Source organism: Penicillium canariense (assembly GCF_028826845.1).
Source record: "Penicillium canariense strain IBT 26290 chromosome Unknown utg000001l_segment0_segment0, whole genome shotgun sequence".
Classification (NCBI taxonomy): domain Eukaryota; kingdom Fungi; phylum Ascomycota; class Eurotiomycetes; order Eurotiales; family Aspergillaceae; genus Penicillium; species Penicillium canariense.
Genome location: NW_026622728.1, coordinates 3,395,981 through 3,417,623, shown reverse-complemented (window position 1 = coordinate 3,417,623; position 21,643 = coordinate 3,395,981). Strand labels below are relative to the sequence as shown.

The 21,643-nt window shown below is 56.0% G+C and overlaps 6 protein-coding genes across 6 annotated transcripts; 4 read left to right on the top strand and 2 right to left on the bottom strand.

Moving 5' to 3' along the window:
• Positions 1 to 561: 561 nt before the first annotated feature.
• Positions 562 to 2,928, top strand: N7482_001208 (E3 ubiquitin-protein ligase; the record flags this gene model as incomplete). The annotated part of the gene is made up of 1 exon (XM_056683333.1): positions 562 to 2,928. One exon carries the CDS (start codon positions 562 to 564, stop codon positions 2,926 to 2,928), a length of 2,367 nt encoding a protein of 788 aa, XP_056546939.1.
• Positions 2,929 to 3,640: 712 nt separating this feature from the next.
• On the top strand, positions 3,641 to 5,660 carry N7482_001207 (uncharacterized protein; the record flags this gene model as incomplete). Its single annotated transcript, XM_056683332.1, has 3 exons — positions 3,641 to 3,741; positions 3,876 to 4,754; positions 4,832 to 5,660. 3 exons carry the CDS (start codon positions 3,641 to 3,643, stop codon positions 5,658 to 5,660), a joined length of 1,809 nt encoding a protein of 602 aa, XP_056546938.1.
• Positions 5,661 to 6,470: 810 nt separating this feature from the next.
• Positions 6,471 to 9,216, bottom strand: nip1 (translation initiation factor eIF3 core subunit c; the record flags this gene model as incomplete). Its single annotated transcript, XM_056683331.1, has 2 exons — positions 6,471 to 8,728; positions 8,874 to 9,216. The coding sequence occupies 2 exons, from the start codon at positions 9,214 to 9,216 to the stop codon at positions 6,471 to 6,473; spliced, it is 2,601 nt and encodes an 866-aa protein (XP_056546937.1).
• A 1,196-nt stretch (positions 9,217 to 10,412) lies between these two features.
• N7482_001205 (putative protein kinase Yak1) lies at positions 10,413 to 13,564 on the bottom strand (the record flags this gene model as incomplete). The annotated part of the gene is made up of 7 exons (XM_056683330.1): positions 10,413 to 11,188; positions 11,250 to 11,608; positions 11,669 to 12,114; positions 12,177 to 12,336; positions 12,398 to 12,597; positions 12,655 to 12,953; positions 13,003 to 13,564. The coding sequence occupies 7 exons, from the start codon at positions 13,562 to 13,564 to the stop codon at positions 10,413 to 10,415; spliced, it is 2,802 nt and encodes a 933-aa protein (XP_056546936.1).
• Positions 13,565 to 15,191: 1,627 nt separating this feature from the next.
• On the top strand, positions 15,192 to 18,769 carry N7482_001204 (DNA-dependent ATPase RAD26; the record flags this gene model as incomplete). The annotated part of the gene is made up of 2 exons (XM_056683329.1): positions 15,192 to 15,296; positions 15,359 to 18,769. The coding sequence occupies 2 exons, from the start codon at positions 15,192 to 15,194 to the stop codon at positions 18,767 to 18,769; spliced, it is 3,516 nt and encodes a 1,171-aa protein (XP_056546935.1).
• A 1,489-nt stretch (positions 18,770 to 20,258) lies between these two features.
• Positions 20,259 to 20,845, top strand: N7482_001203 (uncharacterized protein; the record flags this gene model as incomplete). Its single annotated transcript, XM_056683328.1, has 2 exons — positions 20,259 to 20,643; positions 20,724 to 20,845. The coding sequence occupies 2 exons, from the start codon at positions 20,259 to 20,261 to the stop codon at positions 20,843 to 20,845; spliced, it is 507 nt and encodes a 168-aa protein (XP_056546934.1).
• Between the last annotated feature and the right edge of the window lie 798 nt (positions 20,846 to 21,643).

The window sequence follows — 21,643 nt, the reverse complement described above, 5'->3', positions numbered from 1 at the left end:
ATTTTACTTTTCTGGATTTGCATTGTTTTTTTTTTCTGGTCGTAACTACTGCAACTCTACCAAGATAGTCGGAGAATCTCGAATATCCACATAGCAGGGAATTCATAGTCTCGCCTGATTACCCTCGCATTCTGCAGCTGCACTGCGGCGAGATCCCATCGCGGGAGACATTTCCGCCGATGCCGGGGGCGCAAGGGAGCACGAACGAATGATTCGACTGGCTTACGCAAGCTCCATCCATACAGAACTAGCAGGAATTAAATTCCATGGGATATTATTAGCATGCCCCAGCGTCGCACAGAATGCGATCGAGACCTCAACGGTTGACCGCGCTTGATAACGAGGCCCAACCCCCAACCGCCATCGCAGCAGGCAACAATGCCGAACCCCGAAACCCCCAGTCTTATGTAAACCGCAAGGCCTCGCGATCCTTCATTCTTCATTCCACCCTTACCAGGCACCAAACATCCCCCCGGCGCCTCCCCTAAAAGGCCCCCCAGAGTCCGCCCTCTCGTCTCTCCCGCCGACCGACGATGTAGCAGTGCCCACCGCACTCCCACAATGGTGCTCTCGCTGCCTGTCCCCAGCTTCTCCAGATCCTCCGCTTCTCCCCCACTCCCCGTTGACGGCACGCCCGCGCCGCAATCCCGCCGACGCCGCGGCTCAGCTTCAGCCTCCTCGACGAGCTCCTCGTCCAGCCGTAATGTCTGGAAATCGACCGGCCTAGCCAGTTCAAGCTCTGCCGCCTCATCATCCCCGAACAACAGCCACTCGATCACGCTGAGCGAGGCCCTGCGCAACAACCCGTTTGGCAGCACGTCGCGCTCCCGCTCGCTGCAGGTGCCCCTCCACGGGGCGGAGGAGCAGAAGCGCGAGCAAGACGAGTTGAATGCGGCGCTGGAGACGCTCGCCCGGACCTTTCCGGACGTGCGGGTCGAGGTCTTCCGCGAGCTGCTGATACGCTTTGATGGCGAGAGCCGGCTACAGGTCTGCGTCGAGCAACTGCTGCGACACAAGGAGAAGTGGGTGGAGGGCCGGTGGAATATCCCCGATGCTCAAGGCGAACGAGATGGCCAGGAAACCGATGACCGTGCTGGCGCGCGTGGCCCCGGGAACGAGGATCTGGTGCCGCCTGAGGAACGCTTCCGGTCCGAGGAGTACAAGGCGGCGGTGCAAGCGATTTTGGCGAAGGAGTTCGGCAGCCTGAGCAAAAGTACCATCGACGCTGTGCTAGCCGAGGCGAATTTTAGCTACTGGCGCGCACGCCCGACGCTGCGGGATCTCTCGCGCCGCACTTGGCGGGCGACGTTCAATAATATCTTGCCGTTCCGCCGCAAGAAGGATCGAGACGATCACCCGCTTGTGACCTGGCAACGTCGTATGGATGGCGTGCTTCTGCCTCGGCTGAAGGAGACAGGGTCTGTGGAACTGGATGCCGAGCTACATGCGATTCTTCTGATGCCGCTGCTGGACCAACGGCGCGAGAACCAGGAGGCCGGCGATTTCCGACTTGCCTTGGAGCTGAACGAGAAGGAAGCGAAGGCTGCTCACGCGCTGTATGAATGCGAGTGCTGCTTTGCCGACGTCACCTTTGAGCAGATCGCTACATGCTCGGCGAATGCGCATATAATCTGCTACAATTGCATTCAGCGGACTATTCACGAGGCATTGTTTGGCCAGGGTTGGGGCAAGTCTGTGGACTTGGGACACTCAACGTTGAAGTGTCTCGCCCCGCTGTCTGTGGGAGCCTGCGATGGTTGTCTCCATCCGCAGATCGTTGAACAGGCCGTTCTCCTGGACACGGCTGGCTTTGAGACGTATCGCAAATTCGAGGATCGACTGGCGTCGGAAACCCTGCTCAAGTCGCAACTGAAACTCATCAGGTGTCCTTTCTGCTCCTACGCTGAAGCTGACCCCGTTTATCATCCCTCCTCTCGTGGTATTTGCTGGCGAGTCCGCCGCGACGGAGGCCTCATCCCCTCAGTCCTCATGACTCTCCTTATCCTTGACCTTGTGCCATTACTTGTGATTCCTTTCCTAATCTTCCTTCTCGTGGATCCATCCTCTGTCAGTGCTGTCTTCCAAAACGCGATTAGACACCTTTGCCTGAAAATACGCCCTAAAAGATTTACCTGTGCCAATCCATCCTGCCGGCGCGTGAGCTGCACAACATGCCAGAAGTCCTGGCATGATCCGCACGTCTGCCACGAGCCGCTCCTTTTGGATCTACGAGCCACTGTCGAGGCCGCACGCACCGCGGCTGTCAAACGGACGTGTCCGCGTTGCTGTCTCTCGTTTGTTAAGTCCTCGGGCTGCAACAAGCTAACTTGCGTCTGCGGGTACTCGATGTGCTACCTCTGCCGCAAGGCACTGGGCCCACGTATCCGACCCGCCCGAGCACGGCACGGGTTCGATCGGCCTCGCCCCCGGGATCTCGATGCTTATGACGGGCCAAATGACGACGACAATGCATTCGAGGATGACGCCGGGACCGGATCCGAGGACGACGAATTTGAAGAGCCGGAAGGCTACAAGCACTTTTGCGAGCATTTCCGTATCAACCCCGGCTCCCGATGTGTCGAGTGCAGTAAATGCGATCTCTATCAGGCCGAAGACGAAGAAGCGGTTGCCCGTCGCGCGGGCGAAAAGGCCGAACGTGAATGGCGCCTTCGGCAAGGCGCCACGGCCCCCAGTAGTTCTGTATCGGCATTTGAACTCCAAAATGTGAACTATGATCTATCCGCCGGAGCTGATGGCCACGGTACCGGCCGTCGAGCATCGAATACCTTGTGGGATCTGCATCTGACGCCGGGGAAGCCGTGGGGCTATTGGCTGATCGATGTGTGGGCGGAGGGACGGTGGAAATTAGAGGGACAGGCTCTGATCGACTGGATTGTCGAGCGGGTCGTTGTGATCGAGGACGTCTGAGACAGAGTCTCCGTCTTCGCTACGCTACGCTTTCTTATTTGTCCCTTTTGTGCTTATTTTGGGACCTGGGGCGCTTTAGGTTGTTCTGGAACCAAAATTGTGGCTTGCAGCGGCGTTTTTGTCAGACATGGAGGCTTCTCCTTGACTGACTTGCTTCGCTGGACGACGTGATGACCGACATGACACTTTTGATGGGACTCCCAGTACATGGCTCTCAACTATCATACAACACTGTTATAATAGCCCTTCTTTTCTCTAATGTTTGATCTCTCCTCTTACAGCTATACTTTACGTATACGTCACGCCCCTAGACCCTCTTTTAGTGCTCTCGGGGTCCTTGGTTAGCTCGGTGAGCAGGATAGCCACGTCTCTTACGGCCGTAGGCAAGTTGCCCTAATTTGAAGAGGCTTGTGAGAAACCAGGACGCCCGGCTCGACATTCACCTCTCCTGCATACGAAGTACGGAACACTAATGCAATACTATGAACCCCTCCTACTCCAAATGATCATCCTCACTGGTGTGACAAGCCCCCTTCGGACTGTTCTGCCTTTTTAGAACCACCAAAGCCCGTTATCCATCAGCACCGTCGACCAGTTTCCCAAAGCAGAAGTTGACCAAGGGGATTTCCAGCCCCAGAATTCACCCGCCAAGCCTGCTTGCCCATCTGCAGCCTCTCAGACACGCCCGAGGATGCAGCCGCCCCCACAATCAATGGCCCCCAAGTGCTCTGGCCGGTTGATTAGCGGTACCGCTAAGCCCAAAACACACCTAGACCCTGGCGATCAAGACCGGTTTAGCCCTCAGCTGGGCTCGTCAGTGTTCTCATTATGCTATTCTCTCCACGATATATACGGGTTCACCGTGCTGCGTGGGTTGAACCTGATGACTGGGGCTTATTCTTCGTGCCCCACGCCCACGCTGACATGATTGCAATTTCCTGTTACAGTATGATCTTCTTTGGAGGAAGAGCTCGCGAGATTCCGCGTGAGACTGTTCTTCTGAGTAGGTTAAATAGGACTACGTCTGCCCTGTTTGACAGGATCTCATCCTCTACATCATCCTCGCAATCTGCGGAATATCTTCCGCGGGGAGGTTCTACGTCCCGCTCAACCACTCTTTTATACATCCCGCCCAAGCATCAAGATGCTTGCCACCGCTGCCATGTCGGTGCTGGTCCTCCTGCCTGCCGTGCAGGGAGCCCCAGCCAGCTCGCACGACTTGACGAGCGCCTCTGCTTCCGGCCATGGCCTGCACAAGCGCTGCGGCACTGTGGGCAATTACTACAACCAGAAGACACCAGCGACTACGACACCTACAAAACCGGAGACTGGCTGAACAACTGGTGGAACTCCAACCAGAACCTGATCAGCAGCAACTCGGCCGGGTTCGCCGGCGCCTTCGGCCAGTGGGCTTTGGGGAACCCGGACTGGACGTGTCGGGATGATGGTTCCAACTCGGACTGCGATCTGGACCTATGTGATAACCGCGTCCTGAATGACCGCGGCGACGATATCCGTACAACGTACTATGTACTTGAGTCGGTGAACCGGCTGCATACGTATTTCACGGGTGTCGGCCAGGCGTTTACGACTGCTGCCCTTGGCGCGGCGCTCTCGAAGGACTCGTGGGCTACGACCTTCTACAAGGACAAGGACGATAAGAGCGCGACGGTGCTCAAGGAGGTGCTCAACGCCGTCGCGACTGTCGTTGGCATTGGCGCTACCTTCGCCGGTCTGGGGTATCCCTTGACAGGAGCTGTTGGTGGCGCGGCCGCAGCCCTCATTGGCGGCGCAAATGGTGCTGCTGGTCCCGTCGTGGATGTACAGTATGTTTCTCTTCCCATCCCATCTTTACCCACCTCCCTCCCACTATCAAGCCTGCGCATACTGATCTTCCATCTAGCCAAGACGATACCTTCCAGAAATCTGCCGATCTGGGCGGCATTCTGGGCACCATCGTCGTCGACTCCCTCAAGTCCTTCACCACAGCCAACAACCAGCTGATGGCCGGCCAGAGCTACGGCAATAACGACATCCGCAGCTATCTCAGTGGCGGCGCATTCCTCGCATACGCGGGCGTGGACAAGAATGCCGTCACCGATGCCATGACCAGCATGCTCATCGGCACGTCCATCAACCAGCTCTACCGTACGCAGAAGATCTTCGTCATGGGTGGCGGCGCCTGCGGTGATAACCAGGGCATCGGCTCTGGGCCCTCCGAGGCCGTCGTCTGCCGCGACGGCAAGGCCTGGTACCTGTACTACTGGCAGGAGAACGACGTGATCTCTACCACCTCGCACCAGTGGGGGTGGGTTGCGTCGCCGCCAGGCGCGGAGAAGCTGGGCGCGAACGAGTACGGCAGCGTGACTGTCGCGGACATCATCAACTCCTCTCTCGACGCGTATAATGTCGCGGGCTACGACTACAGCAACGACAAGGCGGCGTCCCGCGCCGAGGAGGCCTATGTGAGTGGTTGGGGGAACCCGGGTGCGAAAGGCGCTGCTTGGGAAGGTATCTTTACTATCCCTGTGTGCGATGTCGGCGCCGCCGTCAACTCGGATTACTCGGGCAAGGAGTATATCCTACAGCCGTATGGACATGATAGCCGCCCTGTTTGGTGTGGTGCTATTTGCGGAGGTGATGTGCAGAAGACCAAGGACTTCATTCATGCTGCCAACATGGATGGCTTCATGAGCCCGAAGCACCTGTGCCCGACGGATGCTGGGTACTAGTACTAGGGCCGTGTCTTGGGATACCTTCTCAGGCAAAATTTTGGCTTCAATATTGTGTATCATGTATAGATGGATTGGAAAAATATATTTCCTTGAGTTGTTTGAACCAATAATTGCGATAAACATTTATCATTGTGGCTGCGCACATTTCGTGGCTTTCTATAGATTATGATGATTGATACCTATTAGGTAGTATTACCTATTAATGCTCTGTAGTACCGCAAAGCTCCCCTGGTCTGCTTTATGCCGGGTGTCGCCGTGGGTATCGTGCAATCGAGCTGGCTAGTTATTCCGTTCACGACGGAGTGTGTTGCTCTGTTTGAAGTGGCCTTTTCTCGCCCATGAAGCGTTGAGAGGTTGTCGACGAACACCAACCAGGACCAAGCCATTTTTTTTGATCCCGTTCACTAGGTGACAGGCCGAAATGTTTAAAAGATGATAGGCAGCTGTCTTGGTAGCCCGCACTTTGCTAGGTCAAGATTTTACGTGGTTCATACCTAAGCCAGGAAGAATCTTTTATCAATCCCTTGGTCAGGTAGCGTATGATAATAGTATAACCTACCTTGCGTAGATATCAATTACATTACACCGCTACAAAGAGCAACAATATCGATCATCACTTTCTAACCATTTATATTCATTCATTTTGATCATGGGACAGCCACGAGCGGATTTCACTCGCGATCAGAAACGGCATGAGAAAGGGGGTGCGAACACAAAGGAGACCATGACAGATAAGAAAAGAAAAAAAGTGTTGAAAAAAGTTGAAGAAACGAGGCATGCCATTACATCAAAGGAAACAAAACCCATTTAAGCCTTGATTGCACCACCCAATGCACCGCCGCCAAACTGCTGGCCACCCGGTCTCCGGCCCTGCTGGCCACCGGGGAAACGGGCACCACCACGGCCATGACCGCCGCCGCGGGCACCACCACGGCCACGGGCACCGGGTCCCTGCTCGCGCTGGAAGGCGTTGGCCATGCCCTGGGTGCGTTGCTCGAGGGTCTTTTCGTTGGACTCGAGCAGGCCCATGGACTTGTCGGCGAGGGTAACGATCTGGGACTGCAGGCGGGACAGCTCGACGCCCTTGCGGAAGACGATGGCGTCGTTGACCTGGTCGAGGGCGGCAGCGAGCTCCTCGTGAGAGATCATACGGCTGATGATGGCGGTGATCTTCTTGACGGGCAGCTCGAACATCTCGGCCAGCGAGGAGACGGAGAGGCTGTCGTAGAAAGGCGCGTACGTGAACAGGTACGTGCGCAGACCCTCTTCTTGGGTCTGCGCGGACAGCATCTCCTTGATCTTCTCCGGCTGCGGCATCAGGTCCCAGATCTTGATGGAGGACAGCATTGACGCGGCCTTCTTCCAGTCGCCGCCGGCGAGGAACTTGGCCGACATGATGACGCCGTCACGAGTGTTCTCGGGCGGGCCGGTGAACACTTGGCGCTCATTGTAGTCGAGCATGCGCCGGAAGGTCTTAGAGATCATGCGGCGGCGCACCTCGGGGGCGGACGAGGTCTGAGCCATGAGAGGCACCTCGAGGAACATGCTGGAGGTGAGGTAGATGCACTCGAGCAGTTCAAGGTTGATGTGCATGTGGAAGGGCAGCTGGCGCTGGCGCTCGAGACGCTCCTGCTCGGGGGAGACGGTCGAGTACCGCTGGAGGATAATACCCTGGGCCAGCAGCTCCTTTTGCCGGCCGGAACCGCAGATGTCACCGAGGGTAGTCTGGGCCTCGTAGATGAGACCGGCGCGGAAAGCGCAGAGGCCGATCTGGACAAGGGTGCGGTTGAACAGGATCTGGGTGCTGACGTCGAAGTTGGAGATGTTCTCGGACAAGTGCGACATGAGCATCAGGTCACGAGAGCGGTAGTACTGGTCGTGCAGTGCAAGGAAATAGATCTGGCACAGCATTGAGCGAGCACGGATGATGCCGTCACTGTTCTGGAACAGATAATGGGAGAGGGTTTGGACGAGATTGCTGACGTCGCCAGCGGTCTTGCGGGAAGTAATAGAGGAGTCGAGCTGCTCGGGGAGAGCCTTCCACGTGGAATCCTCGAGAATCGAAACCACCTGCGAGGGCTTGAAGTAGACGTGCTCTAGGCGGCGGATAATCACCCGGTTCACGCTGTCTTGCCGGGAGTCGTTCTTCTCGCCAGCGTTCAGGCTCTCGACGTAGAGCTGAGCGCGAACCATGTTGTTATACAGCTGCTGCTCATCGCTCAGACGCTCAATGTACTCGGCAGTGTGAGGGTCGATTTGCTGCAGGGAGCGAGTGAGCTCGTCATCCAGACGCTCGATATATGAGACAATGCTGCCGGGGATGTAGAAAGTCTCGCCCTCGGCAATCTGCGGCTGCTTCTCGTCGTCCTCCCACTCATCAGCACCCTCGCTGACGATAAGGTTGCGGTGCTCCTCCAGGACGGCAAGCATAGAGCCGAACTCCTTGTCGGCGGCCTTCCATTGCTCGGGACTCATGTAGTTGGCGGAGGAGGAGGTAAGGTCGAAGCGGGTGGAGATGAGGGTCAGGTAAACACGGATACGCTGGTAAGGAGAGGTGGCAACCGCCAGCAGCTTCTCCATAGTTTTGATCTGGTCGGGGCGGTCGGTGTTCTTCTTTCCTCGGGACTCGACAATAACGCGGAGGTGCTTGAGGATGCTCTCAGGGGTGTACTGCAGGGTCTTGCCACCACGGCCGACGGTGGTGAAGTCGTCATCATCACCAGCAACGGCAGCAGCGAGGGTCTCGATCTTCTCGACCTTGGTGGGCTTGGATACGGGAGCTTGGGCGGGCTTCTCAACCTCCTCGTCACTCTCCATGAAGCTATCCTTGTTGGCGCGGTACTTCTCGATCTGGGCGGCATAGTCTTTGTTGTTCTTCTTGATACGCTGCTTGACGGCATTGAATCCCTTCTGGTTGCTGGCATTCATCTTCTTGTTCGAAGCCTTCTGCTTGCTGACGGACTCATTGACGAAGTCCTCGAGATCGGCGACGGCCTTGACGTAGACCTTGGGGGTGGTCCCGGACTGGGTGATCTTGAGGATCTGGCGGTTCAGGTTGTCGAACTCTGCGGTATCGCGTGGTCAGCTCCGATTCTTTCTTCCATATTTTTTTCTCCCACCCCATCATCGCTTCCGTATATCTCACGCGACCGTTCAACCGTATAGTTTCGTGAAAATCCGTCGGGTGGCGCAGAAAAAGGCACAACTCACCAGTCGAAATGACAGCCCAGTCGTTGATCTTCTCAGCATTCTCAATCAACTTGATGGTGTTCTCAAGACCCTCGAGCCGCTTGTCCTTCGCACTTTTCACAAGCGTTACTTTTTCTTCCTCCTCTTCCTCCTCGCTTTCGGACTCATCCTTCAAGAAAGCGGCGGCACCACCGGCAGCCTTGCCCTCATCGTCGGAGGCATCGGAGGCCTCAGAACCGGACTCGGACTCGGTGGACTCCTCGTCGCTCTCCTCCTCCGCCTCGGAACGCTCGTAGACATCCTCCTCCTCGTCCGAAGAGCTGGACTCGCTGTCGCTACCACCGCGGTAGAAGAATCGAGACATGGTTGCGGATGAGTTGAATCCGGTACTGCAAGGCAGGTTGTCCTTCTCAAAAGTTGGAGTTGAATGGCGGGCGAGAGCCACACACGAAATTTAAGCGAGGGGCTGACTAAACCCGATCGGGCTTAGCGCCACATCTCTTTGACTTGCTTTGTAGATACTTTCGTTTACTGATTTACTGATCAACTGATTTATTAATTGACTGATATACCGACTTGCTGATTTACTGGCTCAGTACGCTCAGCGATAGACTCATCTTTGACTCATGGAATTCATAACTATCTACTAGTGTCACAGAATGACTCACTCGCCGCACTTCCTCCGCTTCGGGGTGAGGCCAATCCCACGGGGTGGTGGCACCCTAGGAGCCAAAAACAGCCAATGTATCCAACGTACCATCAACAACAGTCAAAACAAGTAAATGGATGGCAACAGCATCCCTCAAAGCAAAGCCGAAAAGAAAAATCAAGATTTACTAAGACAAGCAACGGGGGATGATATCGTTCTTTCATACTCCAGGCTATGCCGAATGAAAAGAAGAGACAATGGGGAAGCGGGGAAAAGGACACTCGTAACACAGCAGCCGTTGATACCAGCAACCGCTCAGGGTAAGAAACAAACATTTGCAAAACGGGCAAGGGTAAAAAAGCACACAACGTAGCTAGAAGAACAGAGACGTAGAGAGGTGGCGATACAACAACATGATGCCTTGGGCAAGGATCAGCCACCTACAAAAACTGTCGGTGCACACTCATCTGTGAGCGACCGTGGGAATTTTTGCGACACGAAGCTACGAAGAGCATGCACCGGGAGGTTGCTCTCTCAACCACAATAGCCAGTGTTAAGACAGTCAACTTCAACCCAGGCCCGACACCCCGACGGCCCGGGCAGGCCCCAGCTACCTGACAAGTCATGCCTGATGTGACTCATGCTAAGAGATAGAGGTTCAGCTAAGCAGGTTGGCAGGTAGGCAGAAGCGCAGTGGGGTAGAGAGGAGGGGAAGCAGGCAGGCAGAGCAAAGTTCCATATATCAATCAGGCAGCGCAAGCCAACGATGAAACCATTTTTCAAAGACGACACATGCGCCAGGCGTTGATGATGCTCGACTGCAGCGAGGCCATGATTTGAAAACCAGAATAACAAGCACGTAGAGACACCCGTCTGCAGCGAGTGCCCCCAGATGCTCTTTTGTGTCTTGTCTAGTGCCACTGGTTCTGGCCCATGTATCCTTCACCAAGGACACCATCCTCAAGAGTGCGGATAAAGTCCCGGTTGCGTTGGTTTCCTTGTCCACCGGTACGGCTGCCACGACGCCGTTGGTTGGCGTTGTTGGGATCCACGTAGCCGTCGGGCGGAGGGGGGTAGTACGCCGGGCTGGGCTGCAGACGAATCGGTGCGTTGGGATCCAGGTGGCTGGCCACGCGCTGGATCGTGGGTGGAATGCCGCCTCCTTGAGGGTCCATCGTCGACGCACGTTGCCGTCCAGCCCGTGTCGTTGCCTGGGCATAGAGGCTCTGCGAAGGTGCATACTGTGGTTGTTGTTGTTGTTGTTGTTGCTGAGGCACCTGGCCTGGAATAAGACCCATTTGATGACTGTAGCCCGGTGGTTGTGTCGGATACGGAGGCGGAGCACCCTGCTGGTACATGCCATTGTATATCGGCGCAGCTTGGGTGGCGTGGGCTGGGGGCGTGTGGTACTGGTTCAGCTGCATGTTATATGCCGACTGCGCATGGGCCGCTTGAGCCGCTCTCTGCTTGCTAGCAGCCTCAGCCTGCTGTTGCTGCTGAACGCCAGGAGCCACGGCCTTGTTGATGGTCGAGTACTTCAGGTTCATGGGTGGCACGAATGGGCCGGTGAACTTCTGCTGGGTAATGAACGGGTGCAACTTGGCTTGCTGAGGCGACCACCGCTCGAGCGGATTGATAGTCAGCAGACCACGTACAAAGTCGATAAATGCGACGCGGTTGTTGAGTTCTGCAGATTACAAGCGATTAGATGACACGCTTGATACGGTGGATCTCCAAATTGGTCTTACCTCGCTCGATCTCGGCTTGCTTCATGTTCTTCCTCGGCATGGGGTAGCTTCGAATAATTTCCTCCAAGGTGGACGCCGAGAAATACTTCTTGCTGGGCTGCTCCTTAGTGTTGTGCTCGCGCGAATACTGCTCCAGACTTTTGAGACGATACGTCTTCCGACCGTACTCGTCCTGAGTCTTCTCAAAGAAGTCGCCCGATTGCTTGCCCATCTCCAACATCCATGTAGGGGGAAGCCCCAACATTTCGACGATACGGCAGACCTGATTGTACTCAGAGGAGCCGGGGAATAGAGGCAGACCGAGGAAGAGCTCGACGACAATGCATCCGAGAGACCACATGTCGATCGCGGATGAGTATCTGAAAATAGGTCAGTTTAACTCTCAATGAAGGCCAGAGATGATGAATTTGATAACATACGGCAGTCCGAGCAACACTTCTGGCGAGCGATAGAAACGCGATTGAATGTAGGTATAAACGGTTTGGCGTTCATCACACGCCGAGCCGAAATCGATGACCTTGATAATGGGGCTCTCAAGACTGTGGAGAGACTCAGGGTTAGTACGGGGCGTTCCGAAAGGGTCGAAGGTGTCTGGGTCCACTGACTTCTTCAAAAGGATATTCTCAGGTTTCAAATCGCAGTGGATCAAATGAGCCTTGTTCAAAAGACTCAATGCGTTCAAAAGCTGCTGTGCAAAGACACGGACAAGCGTGGTGCTCAAGCCCCGGAATTGGTTTTGCTTGATCAGCTCGTAAAGGTTGACACTGAGAAGCTCAAAGGCCAGACAGAGATGCTGGCGGTGAATGAAGGTATCCTTCAGGCGGAGAAGGTGGTGGTCATCATTCTTATCGTACTTGCTGTTAAGCTAAGGGAAATGAACGGGTGAGCAGGCGATCCATATGACGACAGTTCATAGATAAAGCTTACCAAGTCCAATACAGACACTTCCATCATACTCTGATTGAAATACGCCGTCTTGTTCTTGATGACCTTGACAGCCACGACTTCCTGCGTCTTCAGGTTTTGGCACTTCACCACCTGTCCAAAGGTACCCTGGCCCAACACATCGAGAATGAGATACCGGTTCCTGCAAGATGAAAGTTAGATTTGAACAGCCGACAATACGAAGCGATATCCGCGGAGCATACTTGTGACCAGCCTCTTCGCTACCCAAGATGTCATTGACGTAGAGAATATAATCGCTATCCTCGTTATCATAACCGTCATTCTTCACGCCCTTACTCGGCTTTGTCAACACGCGTCGTGGGTTCCTTGAGGACTCGTAGTTGAAGTTCGGGTTGCAGATACGATATGTCGCCGGGAGGTGGGTCGTCAACGCTTGGAGGGGCTGTGGAAGACGAGCGCTTAGCATCAAGTTAAGGGAGGAGCGCCGGAGGACCCTTACACTGATGAAGCCACCCTCGGGATTGGCACGGCGATATGCGGGCTGCGTGTGAACCCGCGGCTGCAACTCCTGAACGGACTTGATCTTCTGGAACTTGGGGACGGGGCCGCGGCCGGGGACTTGCGACGGCAAGGAGCCCGATCGCGGCGACCGCGCACCTGGACCGAACGGAGCACTCATATGGGAGGAGGCCGAGGGGGGGTAATACTGGTCCGGGCTGAGGTCGGCTGCTTGAAGAGGGGGAAGTCGAGGGGGGCGGTTGGAGGCTGGGGCGAGCACGGCGTTAGTCCAGATGGGGTCTGATGGCACGATCGGAATCGCAATGGCAATGGCAATCGGATCACTTACCGGGCGGTGATTGATATCCCTGAGGGGGAGACGAGTAGTCGGCCGCTCTGGCAGGCGAGCGTCGGCTCTGTCCTGGGGTTGTGGGAGGGAAGCCGTATGAGCCTTGAGATTTCCCGGGGCTGGCAGGGTATGACATCGGCGGCGACAGCACGTTCATCGGAGAATATCTGCGAGCAGCTGACGACTCCTCGGCCTGGGCGAGGAATTGAGACGACGCGCGAGTGTGTTGATTCGGCCTTGATGGATACTTGGACCGGTTGTATGGATCCGCATCCTCCATGGTGGTATCCGCATCAGTGACATAATCCCGACTACGTGGCGGGGCGGTGGGAGACGACCCCATGGAGATGGGCTTGGAGTTGGAGTTGGCGGAGGGAGTCTTGGAGGAGGTGCCGGGAGTTTGAAAGGTCTCGTAGGTGTATCCGACGGGCGGCTGTGTCTGGGCTGGCGGCTGACCGTATTTGGTGCCCAGCTGCTGGGGATGAGACGCCAACCCACTATTGAACTGCGCCGGGCGCCCCATCAGGGGATCCTGATACGGCTGCCACCCGGAGGAGTCCATCGGGAGGGGAAGGGGAGAAATGCCCAGTAAATAAAAAGGGAAAGAGAGGCGAGAATTGAGCTTCGTCGCTCACCGGTGCATTCACTGCGATCGGGGGAGGGGGGCGTGGGCTACCAGTGGGGGGACAACACGCGAGAAGCGCGACCGCAGGACAGACGAGGGGACGAGGGGGGAGGGGGATGGACGGATCCTGCGACAATTCGAACGACTGGCAAGCAGGAGGGAGAGATGAAAGGTCAGTTTGGAAGTGTGCGGCACTGCATCATCGGGAAAGGTGATTTTGGTGGTGGAGGGGTCCGGTCGACGTTCGGGTAGGGCGTTTTCCTGGGGGAGGCGGTCGAAGGGCGATGATGATGCCACCGACGCCGTCACGATACAGTCCGAAGACAGGGGTATGTGGTTCAAGCTGAAGGGAGGCGAAGCGGGTATCAAAGCATACGAAGATGAAGATGCAGCATCCACGAGGGCTTAGATTGGTCGCCGTCGGAGAGGAAGAAGAGGGTAAGGAAGGGGATGGAAGGGAGGGAGATGGCGGTGCGTGAAACTTTGCCCTGAAGGATGGGCGAAGATCGTCGTGGAGATGAAGTCTCAGTACTACCAAACTATAACTGCGGTCGTGAGACCGATGGCTCTTTCTACGCGATCGGGGTTTCCGGTCAGATTTAGAATTTCGAATTCGGGATGACCGGTGATAGGAGGAATTGGTATAGTATCATAGGGTCATAGTATCGGCGAGGCTGGCCGGATACACAGTGCACTCTCACTGTCTATGGAGTACACGAACTTAACTTACGAGACAGAACTAGCGAACTAACTCGTCCTGCACAGTCTGCTGCGGAAATTGGTGATCTCACCACTTCGAGCGGCCTCGGCGGATTGTCGTCTCCTCGGCGACGTGTTGCTGCTCCACGATCGTCGCGTCATTGCATACCCAACTGCCAGGGCCACCGTGAATGCCTAATCCTGGAGGATCGCGCGGACGTCAAACAGAATATTTGTGATGTGCTGGAGGATTCCCTGTTTGTTGCAAGTGCATATACTTCCCTGGAGCGGCTGGACGATAGCTGAGTTTGCTGCGTACCGGGGAGGGTGTGGGTGATTCTGAGTGGCAGACGGTCGAGGCCCAATCTGGGGCGCACTCCATAGGGAATTAGGGCCAGTCATACGAGCAGGGAAGAGCCACGAGTAATTGGCAACGGTGTCTGAAGTCAAGAGTTTGAGTCCTTACTCCACCTACCTAACCTGGTACCCTCGATCGCAGGAATCCCCATGCGAGTAGTCAGTTTATAGCAATACTGTATCTAATTTAATGCTGCCTACAGTAGCCGGACACCTTGCGCTTGAGGCACCAATAGGCATCCACCTTCTGCCAGCATGACTCACCAGTCATGCAGGCGGCTCCGCCAGGCGGTCAGGAAACTGCCATGGATTGCCTCATCGCGATAACGAATTCAAAGATTGGATGAATACTCGCCATTCGAGTGTCGTACACTCGGGGAGTCGTCATGCTTGCTTTCGCTCCCACTTGATCTCCATTTCATCGCAACTACCTACTGACCTCATCCATTCTCTTGCTTCTTTTTTTCTTTTCTTTTTTCGCCCTTTTCCAAGCTCCGCCACTGGCATCATGGCTTCGCCAACTTCAGGTGTTGCCGCGGAGGCGAGCCGTCTGCAGGAGTTGAATGCAGATGTGCGCAACCAGGATGATCTCGAACGAGATATCACTCGTCAGGTAACCCGGACTGGTCTCCGTCATCATATCCTGCTCCACGGTCGCTCACTAGTTTTTAACAGGCCGATAAGTTCCTCGCTGAAAAGGCCGAGGAAAACGATACGAAGAGACTGGAGAAAGCTCTAGTGGACAAGGAGTTAGTAAATCTGTTTTCTGCCGTGTTCCTTAGCCAGCCTGCTTACTTCCGTCTCAGAAAGGTCGATTCGCAGATTCGACAAGCGAAAAACCGCCTGGCCCAGCATGTCGGCACCGCCACCCGACATCGGGTCGAAAATGAACTCCGTAACCTCGACGCCCGCCGACTGGGACTGGTCAAGGATATCAAGGAAATCCAGAAACGGATTGACGACCGACGCCAGGCCCAGGAAAATGCGGAGGGGAGCCATGGCCCCGGCCGGCTGCCGAACGAGTCCCGACGCGACTATCTCCTGCGAACGGGAAAGATCACACCTTTTGAGCTCATGACTCAGGCCGGTCCAGATGGTCCCCTTGCCACTCTGCAAGATGCCCTCATCGACGCTGAGGATCAGCAGAAAGAAGATGAGGAGCGCCAGCAGGCGCAGTCTGATCCCACTGCGTCTCACCGAAACCTTCTCCGCCCCGAGCTCGACTTCGATGAAACTAGTGACAGCACTGGAAGAAGCAGCAAGCGCAGGAAGCTGGACACCACTCCTGTCGCCAGAAAGAGCCCCAAGGTCCCGCGGACCCGCACCCCCAGCTCGCCTGATGTCGACTCCGAGGCCAGCTACGTCGCCTCCGAGGGCAGCGTAGCATCCGAGGATGAAGACTTCATGCCGGACACCGTGCCCGAGTCTGCGACTCGCCCGCGCAAGCGGGGGAAGGCCGAGTCAGAACTCGAGGATCTCAGCGGTGTGGATGATGGCAATGAAAAGATTTATCAGGACCGGCTTCAGAAGTGGATCCGTCGACGCAGTGCTGCTCGCAAGCGTGCCCAGGATAGCTCTATCAAGGAGGAGGAGGGCGAGGAGGAGGATGCCGATGAATGGTTGAAGCCACATCCCTCGGAGCCGGACATGGATCTGCAGAACGGCCTCCGCATCCCGGGCGATATCGCCAAATATCTGTTCTCCTACCAACGAACCGGTGTCCAGTGGCTCTGGGAGCTGCACCAGCAGTCGGTCGGTGGCATCATCGGAGATGAGATGGGACTTGGGAAGACGATCCAGGCGATTGCCTATCTTGCATCTTTGCATCACAGCAACATGTATACTAAGCCTGCCATCGTCGTGTGCCCTGCGACCCTCATGAAACAGTGGGTCAACGAATTCCACCGCTGGTGGCCCCCGTTCCGAGTCTCCATTCTGCACTCCTCCGGTAGTGGTATGATGAACGTGGGAAAGGAGAGCAGCCGCGAGAATGCCCTCACATCCGAGATGGTGGGGAGCTCCCACTCACGACACCTGTCCGCTGGCCAAAAGGCGGCCAAAAAAATCATCAGGCGCGTCAAGGAGGAAGGGCATGTTTTGGTGACGACATATTCGGGTCTGCAGTCTTATGCGGATGCTCTTGTCGATGTCGAGTGGGGCTGTGCGGTTCTGGATGAAGGCCACAAGATTCGCAATCCCGATGCCGGAATCACCTTCAGTTGCAAGGAGCTTCGAACTGCCCACCGCATCATTTTGTCTGGAACTCCCATGCAGAACAGTCTGATTGATCTATGGTCGCTCTTTGATTTTGTTTTCCCGATGCGGCTGGGCACTCTCGTCACATTCAAGAACCAGTTTGAAATACCCATTCGCCAGGGCGGATACGCATCGGCGACCAACCTGCAGGTCCAAACTGCCGCTCAATGCGCCGCGACCTTGAAGGATGCTATTAGTCCATACCTTCTTCAGCGGTACAAGGCCGATGTCACCGCCGACCTCCCTCAGAAAACCGAGCAAGTCATCTTCTGCAAGCTTACTCAGGAACAGCGAACTATCTACAAGCGGTTCCTCGAGTCCAATGATATGATGTCCATCATGAGGGGAAGGAGGAATTCCCTGTTTGGCATTGACATTCTTCGGAAGATTTGTAACCACCCGGACCTGGTGGATCGCGAATTGCGATCACAGGAACCCGATTACGGCGAGAGTGAACGCTCGGGCAAGATGCAAGTCTTGAAGGGCCTGTTAGAGGTCTGGAGGGATACAGGGCACAAGACTCTTCTGTTTGCCCAAACTCGCCAGATGCTTGACATCATCCAGAAATTCATTGGAACATTGGGCGGATTCCAGTTTCGGCGCATGGACGGCAATACTCCAATCAAGGACCGCCAGACCATGGTGGACGAGTTCAACAAGGAGCCTGATATCCATGTTTTCCTGCTGACCACTCGCGTTGGTGGTATTGGCGTGAACTTGACTGGCGCGGACCGCGTCATCATCTACGATCCCGACTGGAATCCCTCGACCGACATGCAAGCCCGCGAGCGAGCATGGCGACTCGGCCAAAAGCGCGACGTGACCATCTTCCGCCTGATGATGAAGGGCACTATTGAAGAGAAGATTTACCACCGCCAGATCTTCAAGCAGTTCTTGACCAACAAGATCACCCGTGATCCTCAGCAGCGAGAGGGCTTCCAAGCCAGCGATCTCTACGATTTGTTCTCGCTGACGGACGAGAACGACAAGGAACTGGAGACCACAAAGCTTTTCAAGAACGCCGACGTCACCTATCAGGAAGAAGACAAGGCCACACCACCACCTTCCAAGAAGGGTGGCCAGGGACGCAAGTCCCAGTCGCAGACCCCGAAGCCCGACGGTGAAGATATCCGCACCGTGCAGGGCGTCGCCAACGTCGAAGAGTTCACTCCCGCCGATGACGACCGAGATGAGAACGGCAACGTTAAAACCGCCGAAGACCGCATCATGCACGGCATCTTCGCCCGCTCCGGCGTCCACGCCGCCCTGGAGCACGACCACATCATCAACGGCAAGCGCACCGTCCGCGCCGACCCCAAACTAGTCGAAGCCGCAGCGCGCCGCGTCGCCGCTGAAGCCGCCGCCGAGTTGCGCAAGGCCGAAGAAGCCGCCCGCAGCGTCCCCATCGGCCTGCCGACCTGGACTGGCCAGTTCGGCGTCGCAGGCCGCACCGACCTCGGCGGGGCGAGCTCCTCGCGCCCCGCAGCCCGTGGCCCGTCCTCCTCCCATCTGCTTTCTAATCTGAACCCTAGCGCGTCCCGATCGCCCTCGCACGATTCCGCTGCGTCGGGCCCGGGTCGCATGCCGCGGGGCAAAGACTTTATGCCGCTGATTCGGGACTTCTTGCGCTCGCGCCGCGGGCCGGTGTTCACACAGGTGATCGTTGACCAGTTCAACCATTACTGCACGAATCCGCAGCGCGTGGCAGAGTTCCAAGCGATGCTGAAGACGGTGGCTCGCTTGGAGCGGGACCGGGGTGGACGCGGCCGGTGGACTTTGAAGCCAGAGTTTGCGGGGGACAGTGGGGATACGACGCCAGGTGCCGGGTAGATTGCTCGAGTGGGGACTGAGATGGTGTGCGTTGGCGGAGAGTGTTTCAGCGCATTCAAATGGCTCGGCCGCTTGTGGGCCGGGAGTGTGATTCTGGTGGTGATGACAATGGCTCTCTGTGTATGATAGAAGGCGATGCCGCAATGAGAACATGACCATACGACGACAATGCACTACGTCCTATCTTAATCATGACCATGACTGTGACTATGACAATCATCCTCTTCCTGTTTCCCTCGAATCGATCCTATCCAGCGGTGTACCGCCATGGCGCAGTCCACCTGCATGGTCCAGCCACACCCGATTGATCTTCAGGCGCGCCTCCTCCTGCACTTGAGCCTTCGCTCCTGCATCTGTATTACCTCGCTCCAGGGCTAGCGCTCAAGGCCACAGAAGCCCATCCTGGTCCTTCGCTTCCCCCGGTGGATTAGGATGGAAGGGATCTACGGTACTCCGTTCCGCCACGAGGTCCTACGTAGATTGATGGATGTGACCTGGACTCACAGCGTGCAGACAGAAGCATGAACTCGCTTCGGGCACTCTAATTGCCTAATGTTGTCCTCCCGTAAGACGTATTTTCTCCAGTCGCCGCAGACACAGTTGCATTCCATCATGGCATGAGGATCTCACTTGCTGGTGGAGCAGCCCGAGTCACCACTTCAGTGGTGCCCGAGCCGTGGGTGGGCGTTGGGTTCGGATTCAGCGGGTGCCAAGGGGCGAGGACGTGTGTTTCCGTGGATGGAGAGGGGAAGCGAAACAGGAATCATGAACTCAACCGGCAAGGTAGAGGTTCCGAGATACAGTGGGGATGATGTAGGGGGGAGTTGCGAGTTGGGATGAAAGTGCTGGTCCCAGCAGAAAAAGACAGAACGAATCGCCACGACTCTCACATCACACGCATAGCAACAGCTCCAATTCCCATCTCTTACAAACCCCTAGTTCTCCCCATGGGTAAAACCACCAAACCGCTGTACACGGTGTTGATACCACGCACAACCTCAGGGCCCGTCCCCGGTTGCAAAGTGGCGAGGAAGCTTTTTAAGTTTCCACCGCGCCCCGCTGATCTGCAAGACCGTGGGCCAATCTCCCCCATACATGATGCAACCCCTGAGACCAGATCCGAGGGGCTGCGGTGAGCTGGTGAATTGGTTTGTTGTGCGCAAGCTCTGCCGGCGGGTGCCTGCTGTGTTTTTTTGGTTCTCTCGGATTGACGGAGATGACTGGTTCGTCCGGTTGTCGGTGACGACTGAACTCCACCGCTGGCGGGCCGAACTCGCTGTACGCTGTACGCTGTACGCCGTACACACGAGCTGCAGCAGCAAGCTGGGGATGATAAATCAGGGCGTCACGGGCCTGTCATTTGTGTCTGCCATTTACTCGAGCTGCTCGGTTTCCTCCATTGCCCTGCACGACATCTACCCCTACCCTACATCTACGTCTACATCTACATCTATACCCGATCCATAGTCCCACCACACACACCACCGCCATGAAATTCCTCTCTACAGCACTGCTCCTCACAGCAGCCCTCACAACCGCCGCTCCAGTCGAGAAACTCTTCACGCTAGTCACATCCGGATCCAGCACGCCCGCGCACAACGGGCTGTCCCTCTCCACCCAGTCCACCGGCCCGCTCATCAGCAATGCCGTCTTCCGCGACACCGCCAACGCCGCAACCTTCTACCTATCCAACAGCACAGTGCACTACGAGGCGCCCAATGGGGCGCCGTACGTGCTGGCGCTGGTAGGCGGGAGCAGTGTCCAGGGCGGCGTGGAGGTCAGTGTGAGTCCAAGCGGCGCGGTCAGGACTGGGTTCCGTATTGCGGGGGATGGGGGGTTGCGGGCGAGCAGTGCGACGTGGGGTGGATGGCTGGGTAAGTGCAACTAGCATAGAACCCCTGGACACCGGGGCGTTGTGGACCTGAGCTGTGGCTAATCTGTGTCTTGTTGCAAGTCTGCCCGGGGGATAAGGATAGCGGGCTGCTGGGGCTATTCTATCAGGATACCAGTGTGGGGAGTGGGGTGCCGGCCGGATGTGACAGGGTCCAGCTGCGCGTGGTTTACACCTCTTCCTAGCACCCGCTTGAGACGGGCCGGTGAAACGGGGAACGGAAGTCGGGTATGGCTCCCAGTCCGATGCGAAGGGTGGGCGTGGGGGTCGCCTGTTAGTACCATAGACGTCTTGTTATGATGTGGGAAACAATTCATGTTTCGAGAAGTTTGATGTTGTTTTATACGCAAACTTGGGATGGACGGAATCACAATGCCATTGGGAAGAAGCTTGTCTGCCACAGAAAGAAGATAGCTCCGACCAAGAATGCTGTTCGGTGATGGTATTTCCATCATGTCTTGGTACCAGCATCTCACGGGCTGAGGCCCTTCGTCCTAAGTGGCTGACAGGCAATACATTCGACGAAGAAGAGAGATTCCATCCAATCGACAGGACCCCAAGGTGTGAGTCCTGTTCCATGGCATCTGATGAAATCAGCATCAGTGTCCGTCATTTCAGCATTTTTTTTTGAAGAAACTAACCTAGAATGGCCGGATAGCAACAAATTTTGCTGTAGTAACTCCACTCGCATGGAGATGTTTATGAAGGTTAATGGGGCCGCGGGTACACCTCAAGGCGTGCTAAGTGCTGCCGCTGTCCTCAGCTCTTCTGGTATTGTCGTTCTTCCTTACCTTACCACTAGCGAGAGATTATACTGTGTGTGGTTCAGCAGCAGTTTTGAGACATCAATGTTGTTTTTAACACAGGTTTACAATATCTGGTTCAGAAGTGTATGATTTAAGTTCGACCAAGAATGCATCCGATTGGTAGCAAGTCAAATCCCTGAGAAGCATCATGGTAAGGTTTCCCGTCCCGAAGTCCCA